The 17869-nt window shown below is 45.0% G+C and overlaps 1 protein-coding gene across 1 annotated transcript in view; it reads right to left on the bottom strand.

Annotated features, from left to right (window-relative positions):
• IFT56 (intraflagellar transport 56) overlaps positions 1-17869 on the bottom strand; it is a 243338-nt gene that overhangs the window by 150718 nt on the left and 74751 nt on the right. Inside the window, exon 7 of the mRNA XM_075321910.1 lies at positions 9540-9711. Coding sequence (XP_075178025.1) covers positions 9540-9711 — 172 coding nt within the window. The remainder of the gene's footprint in view (positions 1-9539; positions 9712-17869) is intronic.

The following is a 17869-nucleotide window of genomic DNA, read 5'->3' as shown; positions in this document are numbered from 1 at the left end:
ACGACTGTGCGGGCTGAGATTCTGGACACCGGAGGGTCTACCTTTGGGGACTGAGCCCATTCCTTAACCACCTCTGGTGGAAAAGGAAAACGGTCATCTGAACTACGCTTCGGAAAACGTTTGTCAGGACAGGCCCTGGGTTTGGTAACAGTGGCCTGAAAGCTGGAGTGGTTAAAAAACATACTTTTAGCTTTCTTAGGTGAGGTAAACTGGTGTATCTCTACCAGAGAGGCTTGTTCCTCAGACTCTGGTGGGTTGAGGTTCAGTACGGAGTTAATGGACGCAATCAAGTCACTAACATCCGCATCACCCTCAGACAAGTCAATGGGGTACATAGAGGTAGCGTCTGAGCCCACAGTAAACGAGTCCTCCTCGCCCTGCACCTCGGCACGTGAATCAGAGCCGTGGGAAGAGGAAGGGGAAGGGTCCCTGCGTCTCCGTTTAGGGGGACGGGGTCCTGGGACATGCTCTGGGAGCTCTGCAGAGCTAGAAGCAGCCGAAGCACCCTGAGAAGGGGGCTGATGCATGGTCAGCAGTGTCCGTGACAGCTGTCCCATGGAGTCGGCAAAAGACTTGGAAATAGCTTGTGAAAAGGATGCTACCCAAGCCGGGGGTTCAGCCACCGGGGCCAAAGCAGCCGGAGGGACCCCTGCGGAGGCTCCAGGCTGAGACACAACCATGTTAGCACAGGCATCACAATGTGGGTATGTGCTTGGCTCTTGCAGAATGAGCTTACAAGCAGTGCATATAGCGTACATGTTTGCAGCCTTGCTCCTAGTGACAGACATGCTGCTGAGGTGGAGGCTCTGCAGCCAGAATACACTCCTGTAGAATGCCTGAGAGTGTAATGAAAGTCCACAACCAGAGGTTGTGGCTTACCAGCCCGTGCTCTCTGTGTGCCCTCCGGATTCCACCGCTCCCCTGTGAAGCGTTAGCCTTCCTGATAGTATGCAGCTGCAGCATCCAGCGCCCTCCAGCGTAAGAACGCTGAGAAAATGGCGCTGGGAGAAAGAGGGGGGGCGTGTATAAGCCCAAGAGCGGGAAAAACGGAGGGCAGAGAGATACAGGACGATATACAGGGGAGGGAACATCTCCCCAGAGAGGAGTGCCCTCCCCTCTGCTGGTCGGGCGGTGGGCGGCGCTGTATGCAAAACATGCAGAGAAGCCAAAACCGAAACTAGGCCCAAACAGAAGCCGGGGCCTAGATTTAACAATGCGGCCGACGAGCAGGCACCTTCGGCGCGGTTCTCAGGGGAAATCCCCAGAATCGGCCGGAATTTACAGTAACGCTAAAACACATACTGTCCCCCTAATAAAAGTACCCGGGACCCCTGAAAAACGTCTCTATACTTAGCTTTGAGACGCAGGGCCATGTCCCTGGAGAGGGGGGTAAATGCTCCTTCCAGCAGGGACCAGACAGGGCTGCGGATGGAGACCGGTCTTCTGCAAGCAGAGAGGACCGTGGAGGCTCCCACTTCAACCCAGAGCCTCTTAGAGGATGTGAAGGAGCGCGGCATGTGAAGGCTCCAGCCTTATAAAGTCAACCTTAACAGCACCGCCGACAGAGTGGGGTGTGAAGGGACATGCCGGGAGTCCAGACTGGACCCGCTTTTCTTCCAAATCTTTAAAATAAAATAAAAATGAGAAAAAAATATCAGAGAATGCAAGTGTGTGTATCCTCCTGAAACACAAAGCATTGAACTGGGTAGATTGTCATCCAGGGAGTGTATATAGCCCGGAGGGAGGAGCTACACGTTTGAGTGTAGTACTTTGTGTGTCCTCCGGAGGCGCTAGCTATACACCCATGGTTTGGGTCTCCCATGGAAGGAACGATAAAGAAATATTGAAAATAAAAATATTTTGTTTGGGTTTGGTTTATTTGTCCAATTACTTTTGACCTCCTAAAATGTGGAGTGTTTGTAAAGAAATGTGTATAATTCCTACAATTTCTATCAGATATTTTTGTTCAAACCTTCAAATTAAACGTTACAATCTGCACTTGAATTCTGTTGTAGAGGTTTCATTTCAAATCCAATGTGGTGGCATGCAGAGCCCAACTCGCGAAAATTGTGTCACTGTCCAAATATTTCTGGACCTAACTGTATCTCTCAAATACAGAAACTTGAACTATATGTATTATTGGTAGGACAGTTGAAGAAAATAAAATTCTAGAGTACTGTAGTAGGATAAAATAAACATACAGTATTCTTTTTATGTCAAAAAAAGCATAACCAAATTAGCCCCAAGAAATATTACCCAACGTGTTTCGCCTCCTTGGGTGGAGGTTCATCAGGGGTATAAATATTACATATGTTCCATAGTGTATCACACGTTGTAATATATCAAATTAGATTCTCATTCCTCAAATAAAGATATTTTTACAATGTAATAGAATTCATCAGGGGACCTCTTTTCCATTCATAAATATAGCCTCACTCTGATGAAATATTTCACAACAGAGGGCTCTCAGCCCATAACAGGTCAGTGAACCCTTCAATGGTTAATCAGTTGTTTTTATAAATCCATTCAGGAAAAACATTCCTGTGACTGCATGTATATATTACAACGTGTGATACACTATGGAACATATGTAATATTTATACCCCTGATGAACCTCCACCCAAGGAGGCGAAACGCGTTGGGTAATATTTCTTGGGGCTAATTTGTTTATGCTTTTTTGACATAAAAAGAATACTGTATGTTTATTTTATCCTACTACAGTACTCTAGAATTTTATTTTCTTCAACTGTCCTACCAATAATACATATAGTTCAAGTTTCTGTATTTGAGAGATATATGCCAAATCTATCTATAAATTTACAGTTTATATAAGTCTCTTTTTCAATGCATGGGTAATTATTGGATCTGGATGATAATTGTGTATTAAAAATGTTTCTGCAATGAATGTTAAAAAATTGATGTATCATCATTTGGAAAGTTGACTGGTGGAGCGATAGAAGCCTTTCCCACCATTTGCTAGGATATAACGCTGGCTGGTCCACTAGACTGTATTTTTTACTGTACTTTAGACCCTTAGGGTATTTTATATTTTTCTGAACACCCCCCCCCCCCCCCCTCACTTCATTTTTCAATATATTGATATTCAATAAAAGTTTAATGAAAAAAATTTTAGGAGTATTTTTTCTGTGATTTATATTTCCGTGTTACTCCCCTTTGATCGTTTTTTCTGTGATTTGAGTTCCGAAAGGAGCGGATCGAGGACTGTGAACGTCTGGTGAAGGTCGTCCTGGGCTTCAGCTGGGGAAGGGAGGTACTTTTTCCTCCCGTGGCGTCAGAAATGAGCTTGTCCAGACATTCGCCAAACAATCGGTCTGGAAAAAAGGGAAGGCCCGTGAGAGACTTCTTGGAGGCAGAGTCCTCTCGCCATTGTCGGAGCCAGAGAGCTCTACGGATGGCTATGGTATTTGAGGCGGCAAAAGCTGCGCAGGTAGCAGCATCAATGGAGGCCTGCATGAGGTACTCCGCCGCAGCGGCAATTTGAGCTGTTACCTCTGTGACGGACTGAGGGAACTGGGATTCCTCAAGCGAAGTGTTAAGGGATTCTGCCCAGACCGAGATCGCCTTTGCGACCCACACAGAGGCAAAGGAGGGCGAGAGGGAGGAACCCGCAGCCTCAAAGGCAGAGCGGGCAAGGTGCTCCACCTGTCTGTCTGTCGGGTCCTTGATGGAGGAACCATCGGGTAAAAACAGGAGCGTTTTTGTGGCAAGGCGGGAGACCGGGGGGTCGACCGAGGGCGGATCAGCCCAGCCCTTAGGGGAAGGTGAGGCAAAAGGGTACCGGGACTTCATGAGTTTACGGTTACCGAAGCGTCTGTCAGGCTTCTCCCTTTGCTTTGTAAGGATATCCTGAAACTCTGGGTGATCAGCGAAAACCTTTTGGGGTTTCCTTGCCCTCTTAAAGGAGACCACATGGTCAGTGGTAGTGGATGCAGAGTTTGGTTGATTGCTGCTATAGGAGAGTCTATTGCAGTTTGATCATCTGGGGAGGGTGAAACCAAGGAATCATCCTGGTACAAACAGCATTCTCCCTCCTCCAGCTCTTCAGAAGCCGTGGAGCATGTGGGAGAGCCTGCCCTGTGTGCTCCCGAGGGAGAGCCATGGGGGCCATGAGAGAGTGCTGGAGACACCCGGCCGTGTGCTCTTTTTCTGATCCCTGCAACCGGTGAAGCATGGGCTCGGATTACCTCAGAAGAATTCTCCATAGGGGTATCCTCAGGCTGCGTTCCGTCCAGGGGCCCAGAAGGGTGTGGAGGCCGACATTGCATAGCCAGCACCAGGTTCTGTGACAGTTTTTCCATGGATTGGGACAGAAACTGTGCCCATTCTGGTGGGCTGGGAGCCCTAGGCTTTGGGCTGACGGTTGCGGCGGTGGGGTCTTGGGGGGCTATAGGGGCACAGGACTCACAGAGAGGTGTGTTTACGTGGTAGCTCAGCATGGCAGACAGTGCAGGCTGAATAATAGACTATGTGAGTCTTAGCACTCTTAGTACCCTTAGAGTTCTGCATGTTCCTAATAGGAGTATGCCAGGAGGGGGAGCAATGATATGCAGAGCTACAAGTGAAGCAGTGGGAAGCAAGGATTGTATTTGCTTCGGTGAACCTCACCAGAATCAGCCGATGGCCCTGCGTCCTCAGGAAGGAGTCTCTGTGGAGATCTTCGCGCGTTTTCCTGGGGGGCGGGGCTTCACGCTAAAAGAGCGCCAAGAAGAAATCAGTGTGCCCCCCTGCTGTCGGTAGTAAAAAACGGCGGAAAGGGAGCTTCTGTGACAGTTTTTCTCCCCCTCCCTCCAGTCAGCACACAGCTACCAGTAGATTATCTCTGCAGGAGTCCCTGCAATCAGCAAGGGACTCCCCCTCCTCCAGCCAGCACGCAGCTAGAGGGAATAAACACTGAGTTTATGAGCCCTGGGAGCCCTCCCCCCGCCACCGTTAGATTATCTCTGCAGGATTCCCTGCAATCAGCAAGGGACTTTCCCCTCCTCCAGCTATGGTGGGAATAAAAGACTGTAAATTCAGTAGTCCTGGGAGCCTTCCCTGCACCGTCTTTCTCCCTTTGTCTGGGAAACCAGTCAGGGGGGATCTCACCTTAACACTGCCTCAGTCCAGGCAGTGGAAATAGCAGAGTCAGCCTGCTGTGTCCGGCCACACAGGTGCAATGTATCAACTCAGAGCCTGCAAAGAGGGGCTGAGAAATTGTGCCTCTGCCCTGGGCTCTGGAAAATCGGTGTCTGTGGGACCCATCGTCCAGTAAAAGGCAGCCCAGGATCCAGCGTCGCAGGAGGGGGTACGTGGAGGGAACACACTGCGTTCCCGCCCATTGATGGTATTGGGAGATCGGTCCCTAAGGGAAACCGTCACCCTCAAAAAATAACAAAACCTTAAAAGGATGTGCCTCCTACAGACACTAAGCTAAAACGGAGGTTGCCTGGCCTGGCCAAGGGGTGTATACTGCAGAGGAGGAGCTAATGCTTTTGGCATCTACTTAGTGTCCTCCTATGATAGGCAGCATAACACCCATGGTCCTGTGTCCCCCAATGAGGCTTCAGAGAAAGATACACATATTCGGTATCGCTGTGTCCGTAAACTATTTATAAAATCAATGGACTAGATCGGTAAACGGTGTAATGAGAAAAATAATCTGGATGCCAGAATTATGATTTTATGGTTGCTGCTACACAACAAAAAATGCAATAAGAGGCGATCAAAGCACTGAATCTTCTCCAAAATGAGATCAATAAAAACGACGGCTCAGAGCGCAAAAACCAAGCCCTCACGCAGCTTCAGCCACTGAAAAGTCAAAGTGTTAGGTACATGCGCACACTGGAGTTTTGTTATCACAAAAAAACGCACCTTTGAGACATCAAAAAGGCACCAAAAACTGCACCTTGTCCCAGAGAGCCTGGAAATGTAAAAAAAAACAAAACAAAAAAAACCTGCTGTAATGATGCTGCGTGTTTTGGTGCGTTTTTTTTGTGAAAAATAGTGATGAGTGGACCGAACTATAAAGTCCAACCTCTACGGGTTCATGAGTTGGATCGGGCACATGGGAATAAAAAAAAAATAAAGCAAAAATAAATACAAATTATTAAAGAGTGTGCTGTACTTATCTCCAGTGCAGCTGTAACTACTCCAGAGGTCGCTCATTCTTCTTCCGGGGCCGCTCATTAGGCTCATGCATATTCACTGTTTCCCCAGCCTGGTTGCAGTAAGACAGCGCCCCCCAAGCCTATGTGACAGCACCTGACTGCTTCCAATGACAGACCCTGTCTGCGGGTCTATATTGTACAGTAAAAATAAATAAATTAGAAAAATTGGCGTAGGGTCCCCCCATATCATGATACCCAGTACAGATAAAGCCTACAGCTACAGGCTGCAGCACCCAGCCGGGCGCTTATCATGGCTGTGTATCAAAATAGGAGGAGCCACATAAATAATTTTAAAAAATAGCATGCGGTCCCCCACAATTTTGATACCCAGCCATGATAAAGCCCAATAAGCTGGGGACTGGTATTCTCAGGCTGGGGAGATCCACGGTTATTGGGAGACCCCAGCCTAAAAATAGCCTGCAGCCGCCCAGGATTGTGCCATTCATTAGATGTGACAACCCCAGCACTTTACCCAGCTCTTTCCTATTGCCCTAGTGCGGTGGCAATCGGGGTGATAATGGGTTAATGTCAGTTCACAGCTGACACTAAGCCCTAGATTAGTGATGGGAGGCGTCTAAGAGACCCCCTCATTACTATTCTGTAAGTTGAAAGAAATAAACACAAAACACCGAAAAAATCCTTTATTTGGAATAAAAGAAAAAAAAAATCTACTCTGTTTCACCACTTTATTAGCCCCAAAACACCCCTGTAGGTCCGACGTAATACACACAAGGTCCAACGACTACAGCTCTGCTAATCTGAATTCACACTTAGCGGCCATAGAGGTGAACCATTGTGAGGTTCAGACAGAGACTGAGTGAGCCGCATGACGAGCGGCGATGTCAGGATAGTCACGGCTACAGCTAGAGGTTCCCACTATCCTCCACCTGTGACCACATGTAACCTAACCTCAGGGGACCTCAATGAACTCAGGTGAAGTCACTGAAGTCACCTGAGGTCAAGTTACCTGCAGTCACAAGGGGAGGACCATGGGAACTCCCAGCTGTGGTTGCAGCTAATCTAAGTGATGTCACCACTCATTGCTGCTCAGTCTCTGCCTGAATTTACAGCATGCGGTCATGTATCATGATTTATTGATTCAGATGTAGCATAGGTGAAATCGTCGTGGAACCTTGTATGGATTACGTAGGACCTGCAGGGGTATTTTGGAGGTTAATAAAGTGGTGAAAGAGGGTGTTTTTTTTAAATTTTATTTTAAATCAAGGATTTTTTCCCTGTTTATGTTTATTTCTTCTCACTTACAGATTAGTAATGGTGGGGTCTCACAGATGCCTTCCATCACTAATCTAGGGCTTAGTGTCAGCTGTGAGCTGCCATAAGCCTTATTACCTCGACTGCCATTGCACCAGGGAAATCGGGAAGAGCCAGGTAAAGTGGAGGGGTTGTTGCATCTAATGGATGCGACAATCCTGGGTGGCTGCACGCTCATATTTTTAGACTGCGGAGGCCCAATAAGCATTGGTGTCCCCAGCTGGAGAACACCAGCCCCCAGATGTCTGGCTTTATCTTGGCTGGGTGTCAAAATTGGAGAGAAGGGGGAGGGTGGAAGGCGCAAGCCGGATTTTTAAGTTATTTATTTAAATAATAATGAAATTAAAAAAAAGATGTATGCCGTTTCTCTTATTTTGATACACAGCCAAGATAAGCGCACAGATCAGACTGCAACCTATAGCTGTGGCTTTATCTATGGTGGGTATCATAATAATGGGGGACACTACGTCAATTTTTTAAATTTATTTTAACAGTATAAGACCGGGTCTGTGAATGGAAGCATCAGACAGCGTGAGGGCACTTCTAACTGCCATCAATCACAGACACTGCGCATTCATCGTCCGCCGGCCGCCGTGAACAGTGAGGTATGTGCGATATCGCTGCATGTTCATTAACATGTTAGTACACCCACAGGGGCGTGCTAGCATGCTATGTGGGCCGACTAGCTAAGGGAACAAATGCCCTTGGGACTAGTCCCCGCACTCATTAGCATAAGATAAAGAGATCTTTAGAATACTTTTTTCTAAAGATCTGTTTATTTATGCTAGTGTATATAGGGACGATTAGGCAGGGAATAGTAATATGCACCCAGAACTGCTTGTGGTTCTGGATGCATATTGCACCTGACAGGTTTCCTTTAATTAGTGAAGCTGCTGGACAGCACACAGAGCTCGGCTGTTTACAGCACAGTTGAGCAGCAGTAGACATGTTCAGTTAGGCTGGTTTCACACTACGTCTTTTTAACATCCGTTGAAAACGTTTTTTTAACGGAAGTACGGATCCTGTGCAAATCCGTTTTGTGTTTAATGCATTTTCAATGGACTCACGTCCACTTCCGTTTGCATTCGTTTGCGTCCGTTAGATGCAGGATCCGTCATTTTGCGTTAATTTAACATGTTTCAAAAACGCAACATGTAGCGTTTTTTGGCTTTGTCAAATTAACGTATGTCACAGGATCCTTGACATTGCGCCGCGAGCTGCAATGCATGTCAATGAGTGCTGGATCCTGCCTACCAAAAGTCGTTCAGTTGCGTTATAACAGGATCCTGATTCTCTACTGAGCATGCCCGGTACAGGGACAGGGTCGGTCGGTCGGTCTCTCTCTCTCTCTCTCTCTCTCTCTCTCATGTGCACGCTGCCCGGCTCTGCTATGTGCACGCTGCCCGGCTCTGCTATGTGCACGCTGCCCGGCTCTGCTATGTGCACGCAGCCCGGCTCTGCTATGTGCACGCTGCCCGGCTCTGCTATGTGCACGCTGCCCGGCTCTGCTATGTGCACGCTGCCCGGCTCTGCTATGTGCACGCTGCCCGGCTCTGCTATGTGCACGCTGCCCGGCTCTGCTATGTGCACGCTGCCCGGCTCTGCTATGTGCAGGCAGCCCTGCTCCTAGCAGCTGTAGACACTCGTAACCAAGGTAAATATCGGGTATCCAAGGCCGATGTTTACCTTGGTTACCAGCGTATGCAGCTGTCAGAAGCCTCCTCCCAGTCTAGCTCCCCTCAATCCCGATCACATGACTCCTTTGCCCGCCCCTAACATCCAGTGCAGGATCCTGCAAAATAACATATGCGTTTGCATACGTTATTTGCTGTAAAAGCAGGATCCGTACTTCCGCTAAAAAAAACGTTTTCAGCGGATGTTAAAAAGACGTAGTGTGAAACTAGCCTTACTATTTTCCTCCTTGATGTATTTGTAGACTGTCAAGGAATAAGAGACCAGATTCTGCTTCTACAGATGGATGGGGTTCCCAGTGGCTGGTTTTCTACTGTAAGTTTTATCTTTTATCTAGTAAAATGCTTTAAGCTGGAATACCCCTTATATTTGTATATGTTAGCAGACAAAAATATATTTCAGCCTTACCTCTGCTGCTTTTCCATTGTACAGACGAAAGTGATTACATGCCTTCAGGTTGAGAGCGATGGTGCTGTCAGGAACCTGTTGTAAATATACTGCAAGGACTTCCTGTGACACATCATAATAATCCAGCTTATAGTAGCAAAGGGCCACATAGACGTTCAGTGCAAGGAAATCCCTGTAAATGAAAGAACAGTGAAATGCTTAGGACAGCAAGCAAAAAAAACTGTTTCTTTATTAGAAGGAATATCTAATAGTTTTATGCCACTAATCCCTGGAGCAGTCAATATTACATATGGTCAAAATTGTTGGCACCCCTCATTTAATGAAAGAAAACCCCACAATGGTCACAGAAATAACTTGAATCTGACAAAAGTAATGAATAAAAAAAATCTGTGAAAATGATCAAATGAAAAAGTCAGATATTGCTGCTTTTCAACCAGTCTTCCACATAATTTTTAAAAAAACTAAAACACATGAAATAGGCCTGGACAGAAATGATGGTTCGCTCCTTAACTTAATATTTGGTTACACAAACTTTTGAAGCAATCACTGCAATCAAACGATTCCTGTAACTGGCAATGAGACTCCTGCACCTCTTGACAGGTATTTTGGTCCACTCCTCAAAAGCAAACTGCTCCAGTTGTCTGGGGTTTGAAGGTTCCCTTATCCTGACAGCATGTTTCAGCTCTTTCCAAAGATGCTCAGTAGGTTTTAGGTCAGGGCTCATAGAAGACCACTTCAGAATAGTCCAATGTTTTCCTCTTAGAAATTCTTGGGTGTTTTTAGCTGTGTGTTTTGGGTCATTATCCTGATGCAAGACCCATGACCTGCGACTGAGACCAAGCTTTCTGACACTGAGCACATTTCTCTCTACAATCCCTTGATAGTCTTTAGATTTCATTGTACACTCCAGAGATTCAAGACAACCTGTGCCAGATGTAGCAAAGCAGCCCCAGAAGATAACACAGCCTCCTCAATGTTTCGTAGTAGGGACAGTGTTCTTTTCTTGATATGCTTCATTTTTCCATCTGTGAAGATAGAGCTGATCTGCCTTGCCAAAAAGTTCCATTACTGTCTCATCTGTCCATAGGACATTCTCAAAGAAGCTTTGTGGCGTGTCAACATGTAGTTTGTCAGATGGTGTACTCCTTGGTCGTCTCTAATGAAATCCACTTTGGCTCAAACAAAGACGGATGATGCGATTTGACACTGATGTTCCTTGAGCTTGAAGTTCACCTTTAATCTCTTTAGAAGTTTTTGTGGGCTCTTTTGTTACCATTCGTATTATCCGTCCCTTCGATTTGTCATCAATTTTCCTCCTGTGGCCACGTCCAGGGAGGTTGCCTACCATCCCATGGATCTTAAATTTCTGAATAATATGTGCAACTGTAGTCATAGGAGCATCAAGCTGTTTGGAGATGGTCTTATAAGCTTTACCTTTAACATGCTTGTCAATAATTTTCATTGTAATCTCCTGAAACAACTCTTTCCTTAAGGTTTCTCTGGTCCATGTTGAAAGTGGTACACACCAGGTCAGTATCTGTAGCCCTATATACAGGTCTACTGACTGATTACAAGATTGTAGATACCTGTGATGCTAATTAATGGACACAACTTGATTTAACATGTCCCGTTTGTCACATTATTTCTGTCCAGGCCTATTTCATGAGTTTTATTTTTTCTTTAAATTCTGTGGAAGCATGGTTTAAAAGCAATGTCTGACTTTCATTTGTTCATTTTCACAGATTTATAATTTAGTATTACCTTTGTCAGATTCAAGTTATTTCTGTGACCATTGTAGGCATTTCTTTCATTAAACGATGAGTGTCTTAAATTTTGACAACGCGTGTATAATACTGCAATACTATGGCATGATTAAGAGCAACTAACCGCTTGAAGCACGTTGGCATACAATGTTTTTGAAGGGATTTTATCAGGACCTTGTTTTTATTTTTTTTGCATGGGGCTAAGAATTTACAAGCAGGCAGCCACTAAAAAAAAACTTAGTTACAGCAGTTTGTGAAGCCTATGCCGAGAGGTTTGTAAAGTGTGCAGATGTCTGTTGTCATTTATCTTTGCGATTTTCCCTAGCAGAATCACAATGTCTTGGTATCATGTTCACATTTAAGTACTATTTCTATTGTAATGTAATTTGAAAAATTTTTTTTTCATTAAAACAATCCTTTAATTTCTCCGCTCTCCAAGTATAGTTTAATTAAATTTGAGATAATTAAATTTGTGAGATGTGTTGGAAGTAAACAATGCCCTACCAATTGAACTTCCCCTGCTGTTTTCATGTTTGCAAGTATGTATTTTTTCATGCACTCATACAGTTCACAGCTGATTTTCATACATAAATCCAGCTTTGTTGTTCAGAATAGTACCTATTTCTTCAGAATAAAAACACTTTTTTATTTTTAAGTAATTCTTTTGCTTTTCCCCACTCCAAGCATAATTGTATTGAATTAGTTATCATTAAATTAATGATGTCTTAAAAGTAAACAAAGCTCTACCTAATAAACATAAAAAACAGGATTAGTTTTGGCATCATTTTATGAACTAAGTCATTTTCTATCATGTGTACAGGTACAAGTGTGTCTCAATAAATTAGAATATGATCAAAAAGTTAATTTATTTCAGTAATTCAATACAAAAAGGGAAACACATTATATAAAGTCATTACACACAGAGTGATCTATTTCAAGTGTTTATGATAATGATTATGGCTTACAGCCAATAAAAACCCAAAAGTCACTATCTCAGAAAACTAGAATAATTAACACAAAACACCTGCAAAGGATTCCTAAGCATTTAAAATGGTCCCTTAGTCTGGTTCAGTAGGTTACACAATCATGGGGAATACTGCTGAATTCACAGATGTCCAGAAGGTAGTCATTGACACAATCCACAAGGAGGGTAAGCCACAAAATGTCATTGCTAAAGATGCTGGCTGTTCATAGAGTGCTGTATCCAAACATATTAATGGAAAGTTGAGTAGAAGGAAAGAGTGTGGTCGAAAAAGGTGCACAAGCAACAGGGATAACTGTAGCCTTGATAGCATTGTTAAGAAAAGGGCATTCAAAAATTTGTGGGAGATTCAAAAGGAGAGGACTGCTGCTGGAGTCAGTGCTTCAAGAGCCACAACACAAAGATAAATCCAGGACATGGGCTACAACTGCTGCATTCCTTGTGTCAAGCCACTTATGAGCAATAGACAACGGCAGAAGCGTCTTACCTGTGTCAAAGACAAAAAGAACTGCTCAGTGGTCCAAGGTGTTGTTTTCAGATGAAAGTAAATTTTGCATTTCATCTGGAAATCAAGGTCCCAGAGTCTGGAGGAAGAGTGGCGAGGCCACAATCCAAGCTGCTTGAGGTCTAGTGTGAAGTTTCCAAATTTAGTGATGGTTTGGGGAGCCATGTCATCTGCTGGTGTAGGTCTACTGTGGTTTATCAAGACCAAAGTCAGCACAGCCGTCTACCATAAAATTTTAGAGCACTTCATGCTTCCTTCTGCGGACAAGCTTTTTGGAGATGGAAATTTAATTTTCCAGCAGGACTTGGCACCTGTCCACACTGCCAAAAGTACCAATACGTGTGGTTTAATAACCACAGTTTCACTGTGCTTGATTGGCCAGCAAACTGGCCTGACCTAAACCCCATAGAGAATCTATGGGGTGTTGTCAAGAGGAAGATGAGAGACATCAGACCCAACAATGCAGACAAGATGAAGGCTGCTATCAAAGCAACCTGAGCTTCCATAACACCTCAGCAGTGCCACAGGCTGATCACCTCCATGCCACGCCACATTGATGCAGTAATTCATGCAAAAGGAGCCTCAATCACGTATTGAGAGCATTTACTGTACAGATTTTTCAGTAGGCCAACATTTCTAAGTTTATAATCATTTTTCAATTGCTCTCTAATTTTCTGAAATTAATGACTTTTGGGTTTTCATTGGCTGTAAGCGCTAATCATCAACATTAACAGAAATAAACACTTGAAATAGATCACTCTGTGTGTAATGTCTCTATATAGTATATAGGAATAGATCACTCTGTGTGTAATGACTCTATATAATATATGCCTTTCCCTTTTGGTATTGAGTTACTGAAATAAACTAACTCTTTGATGATATTCTTTTTTTATTGAGACGCACTTGTACTTCTAGCTGAAATATCATATCAGATTACAGGAACCTGCAGGTCCTATTGGGACTGGTACACAGAGGCAAAGTCTTTCATTATCACTCACACTTACCTGGGAATTTTTCGTTTTTATTTTATTATTTTTCATTTTTTGATTTATTTATATATCTATTTTTTTTACTTTTATTTTAATCGCATTTTTACTACCAAGTAAATTTATCACATATTCTTCCACAGATTTACCCTTCAGGTCAAACAGAACTTAAATAATCTACACTGCATTTGCCTATAACTATTCGGTAAATCATCCATTTTTCACCTTTCAGCTCATTTTACATTTTTTGGCAGCGCGTAGTACTTACTTATTTGAATTTTTTCTTGTTTGACAGACCTTACGCAGACCCTGCTTACTACCTGCAGCTCCTTGCCACCTCCATTAATATTATTTTATCAATATTTTATTCCTGTTTTCTACAGTTATATAAATAAACATTGTTTCTATTTTACCCATTACTTGTTCCATTTTCTGATCATACACTTTTCTCTCCTATAGCGCCAATGTCCCTTCCTTTTTGTTATTCCATTTTAACCTCATAACGACGGCCGTACGACTTAAAGCGGCGGCAAAACAGGGTACTTATTCTGTTCCGCCGCTTTAAAGCGGCGGCCCGAAAAAACCCTGTAGCGCCCCCCAGCGACCGAAAATCTCGGGGGTTTCAGCTACCGGGGGTAGCTGAGACCCCCCAGATTATGAATCGGGGTGTTTTTTCTGGACCCCGTTAATGCGATCGCCGGTATACACCGTATACCGGCGACAACATTAAAAAAAAAGAAATGGCCGGTAAAATTGATTTATTTCTCATCTGACGTGATCAAACATGTCAGATGAGAAATAAATATGAGCCCTTAGTGCCCCCAAAGCCCCCGGTACCGGAGAAATCTATCCAACACCCCCCTCCCCCTCCGGAAAATCCAAGATGGCGCCGCCGCGCGCTGAAAACTCCCGCCGCCGCCGGCTCTGCATTCATTTCCCTCCGATCTGAAATGATCAAACATTTCAGATCGGACGGAAATGTCCTCCCCCTGACCCCTCCTCCGGTACACCGGAGATCTCTGGTCCCCGGAGCCCCCTCCGGTCTCCAGAGCCGCCTCCCCCCTCCCCCCTCCGGAGCGTGGAAGATGGCGGCCGCATTCATGCTGCTCTTTCTGCCGCATGTGACACGTCACATGCGGCAGAAAGTTGTCCCCAGGTCACCCCCCGTCACCCCCCGTCACCCCCCCCAGCCCCCGGTTATATGTTACCTGGCTGCTGGTGCTCCGGCCCCGCGATCACGCCGCCTCCTTCTTGAAAGCTGGCGGCGCATGCGCAGACAGCGGCTGTCATCTGGATCCCTGGAAGCAGGGAAGCAGGGACGCTGACGTCGCTACTGCACAGGCTGCTCCACTGTGGACCGGGGGAGGGTGAGTGCGGTAATCTGCAGCCACACTCCTCACATGGAGAGACTGCTGTTCTAGAAAATGGGGGGTACGTTCTGTGAGCGTGCCCCTCATATTTTAGAGGTTACTGCAGGTCACTCTGCCCTAGGTTGGACCGGGGCAGTGTGAGTGCAGTATTCTCAGATTACTGCACCCACACTGCTCATGGAGAGCTTGCTCTTCCAGAAAATGGGGGATACGTTCCCTGAACGTGCCCCCCATATTCTAGAAGATCCAGAGTCGGCGTGGGACCTCCAAAATGGATTACAGCGACCGAAATTTATTTATTTTCAATAAATTGGTAAAAGAGGAATGTTTCGGGGAGTTTTTTTTTCAAATAAATTTTTTTTTGTCTTTATTTTTTTCTATTACTTGACTGGGTTAGTAATGTCGGGTATCTGTTTAGATGCCGTGACATCACTAACCCCAGGGCTTGATGCCAGGTGACATTACAGCTGGTATCAACCCCGTATATTACCCCGTTTGCCACCGCACCAGGGCGCGGGATGAGCTGGGGCGAAGCGCCAGGATTGGCGCATCTAATGGATGCGCCACTTCTGGGGCGGCTGCGGCCTGCTATTTTTAGGCTGGGAAGAGTCCAATAACCAGGGCTCTTCCCACCCTGAGAATACCAGACCCCAGCTGTCCGCTTCACCTTGGCTGGTGATTTAATTTGGGGGGGACCCCACGTTTTTTGTTTTTTTTTAAAAAACCGCCTGGGGAGCCCTCCAAATTGATCACCAGCCAAGGTGAAGCTGTCAGCTGTGGTTTGCAGGCTACAGCTGTCTGCTTTACCCTAGCTGGCTATCAAAAATAGGGGGGACCCCACGTCGTTTATTTTAATTATTAATTTTTTTGGGGAGCTAAATACAAGGCTAGGCACCCTTTAGTGCCACATGAAAGGCACTAAAGGGCGCCAGCTTAGAATATGCAGGGGGTGGGACGTTATATTTGTTTGACATCTATCCATTCATCCATTGTAGCATTTTAGGCTGTGTGCCCACAATCGGGGTTTGCAGCGTTTTAGACGTAGAGTGTGTCCATAGTGTTTTCCCTGCGTCCATAGCGCTGCGTTGTGCAGTAGAAGCACAGTGGAAGGATTTTTAGAAATCCCGTGCCCACTGTGCTTCTTTTCTCCGCAGCATACACTGACGTGTGGCGCAGCTTCCCGAGCCTCAGCATGTCAATTTATGCTGCGGAGATGAGTGTTCTCTGCAGGTAGCATAGAGCTCCACAGCGGCCTGAACCCAAATCGTGGGCATGGGCAGCTGAGTTCTCCCGTGGACAACACTCACATCTCTGCAGGAAGGCTGACACTGTGTACTAGACGCCGTGTCGCTGGATCATGGCCTAAAAGTGAGACATTTGTTGCTACAGCAACATTTTTGTGAAGTACCTGTGGATTCAAAATGCTTACTATACTCCTGAATAAAATCCAGTTTCCAAAATTGAGTCACTTGTGGGGGGTTTCGAATGTATAGGTACCCAAGGGGCCCTGCAAATGTGACATGGTGCCCGCAATTTATCTCAACTTTTCCAGAATTCAAATGGTGCTCCTTCCATTCCAAGCCCTCCCATTTATCCAAATAGAGGTTTTTGACCACATGTGGGGTATCCCTGTGCTCATAAGACATTGGATAACAACCTGTGGGGTCCACGGTTTGTTGTTGTCTCTTGAAAAAGTGAGAAATTTGATGCTGAAGCAACATTTTTGTGAAAAAAATGAAAATTTTCAATATGGCAACCTAAGCTTATCAAATTCTGTGAAGTATTCGTGGATTTAAACTGCTCACTATACACCTAGATAAAAGCCTTGAGGTGTCTTGTTTCCAGAATGGAGTCACTTGTGGGGGACAGCCACTGTTTAGGCACCTCAGGGTCTCTCCAAATGCAAACTGGCATCCGCTATTGATTCCAGCCAATTTTGCAGTCAAATGGCACTCCTTCCCTTCCGAGCCCTGCCATGCGCCCAAACAGTTGATTTCCACCACATATAAGGTATCGCCAAACTCAGGAGAAATTGCACAATAAATGTTATGCTGAATTTTTTCCTTTTACTCTTGTAAAAAAAAAAGCTACCTGGTTGAAATAACAATTTTGTGGTAATTTTTTTTTTTTTTTTTTCATGGCTCAACGTTATAAAATTCTGTGAAGCACCTGGGGGTTCAGGGTACTCACCAAACATCTAGATAAATTCCTTGAGGGGCCTAGTTTCCAAAATGGGGTCACTTGTGCGGGGTTTCTGCTGTTTAGGTACCTTAGGGGACCTCCAAATGGACATGGTGCCCGCAATCTTTTTCAGCCAAATTTCCTTTCCAAAATTCAAATATTGCTCCTTTCGTTCCAAGCCCTCCCATTTGTCCAAACAAAGGTTTCAGACCACATGTGAAGTATCAACGCGCTCATAAAAAAGTGGTTAACAAACCTTGAGGTCAAATTTTTGGAATTACCTCTTGAAAAAGTGAGAAAATTGATGCTAAAGCAACATTTTTGAGAAAATTATTAAAATTTTCAATATGACAACGTAACGTTAACAAAATCTGTGAAGTACCTGTGGATCTAAAATGCTCACTATACCCCTAGATAGAAGCCTTGAGGGGTCTAGTTTCCAAAATGGTGTCACTTGTGAGGGATTTCTTCTGTTTAGGTACCTTAGCGGACCTGTAAATGCAACATGGTGCCCGCAATCTATTTCAACCAAATTTGCTTTCC

Source organism: Anomaloglossus baeobatrachus, chromosome 8 (genome assembly GCF_048569485.1).
Source record: "Anomaloglossus baeobatrachus isolate aAnoBae1 chromosome 8, aAnoBae1.hap1, whole genome shotgun sequence".
In the NCBI taxonomy this organism is placed as follows: Eukaryota; Metazoa; Chordata; class Amphibia; order Anura; family Aromobatidae; genus Anomaloglossus; species Anomaloglossus baeobatrachus.
The sequence above is the reverse complement of the archived record's forward strand: the minus strand, read 5'-3'. Positions and strand labels throughout refer to the sequence as shown.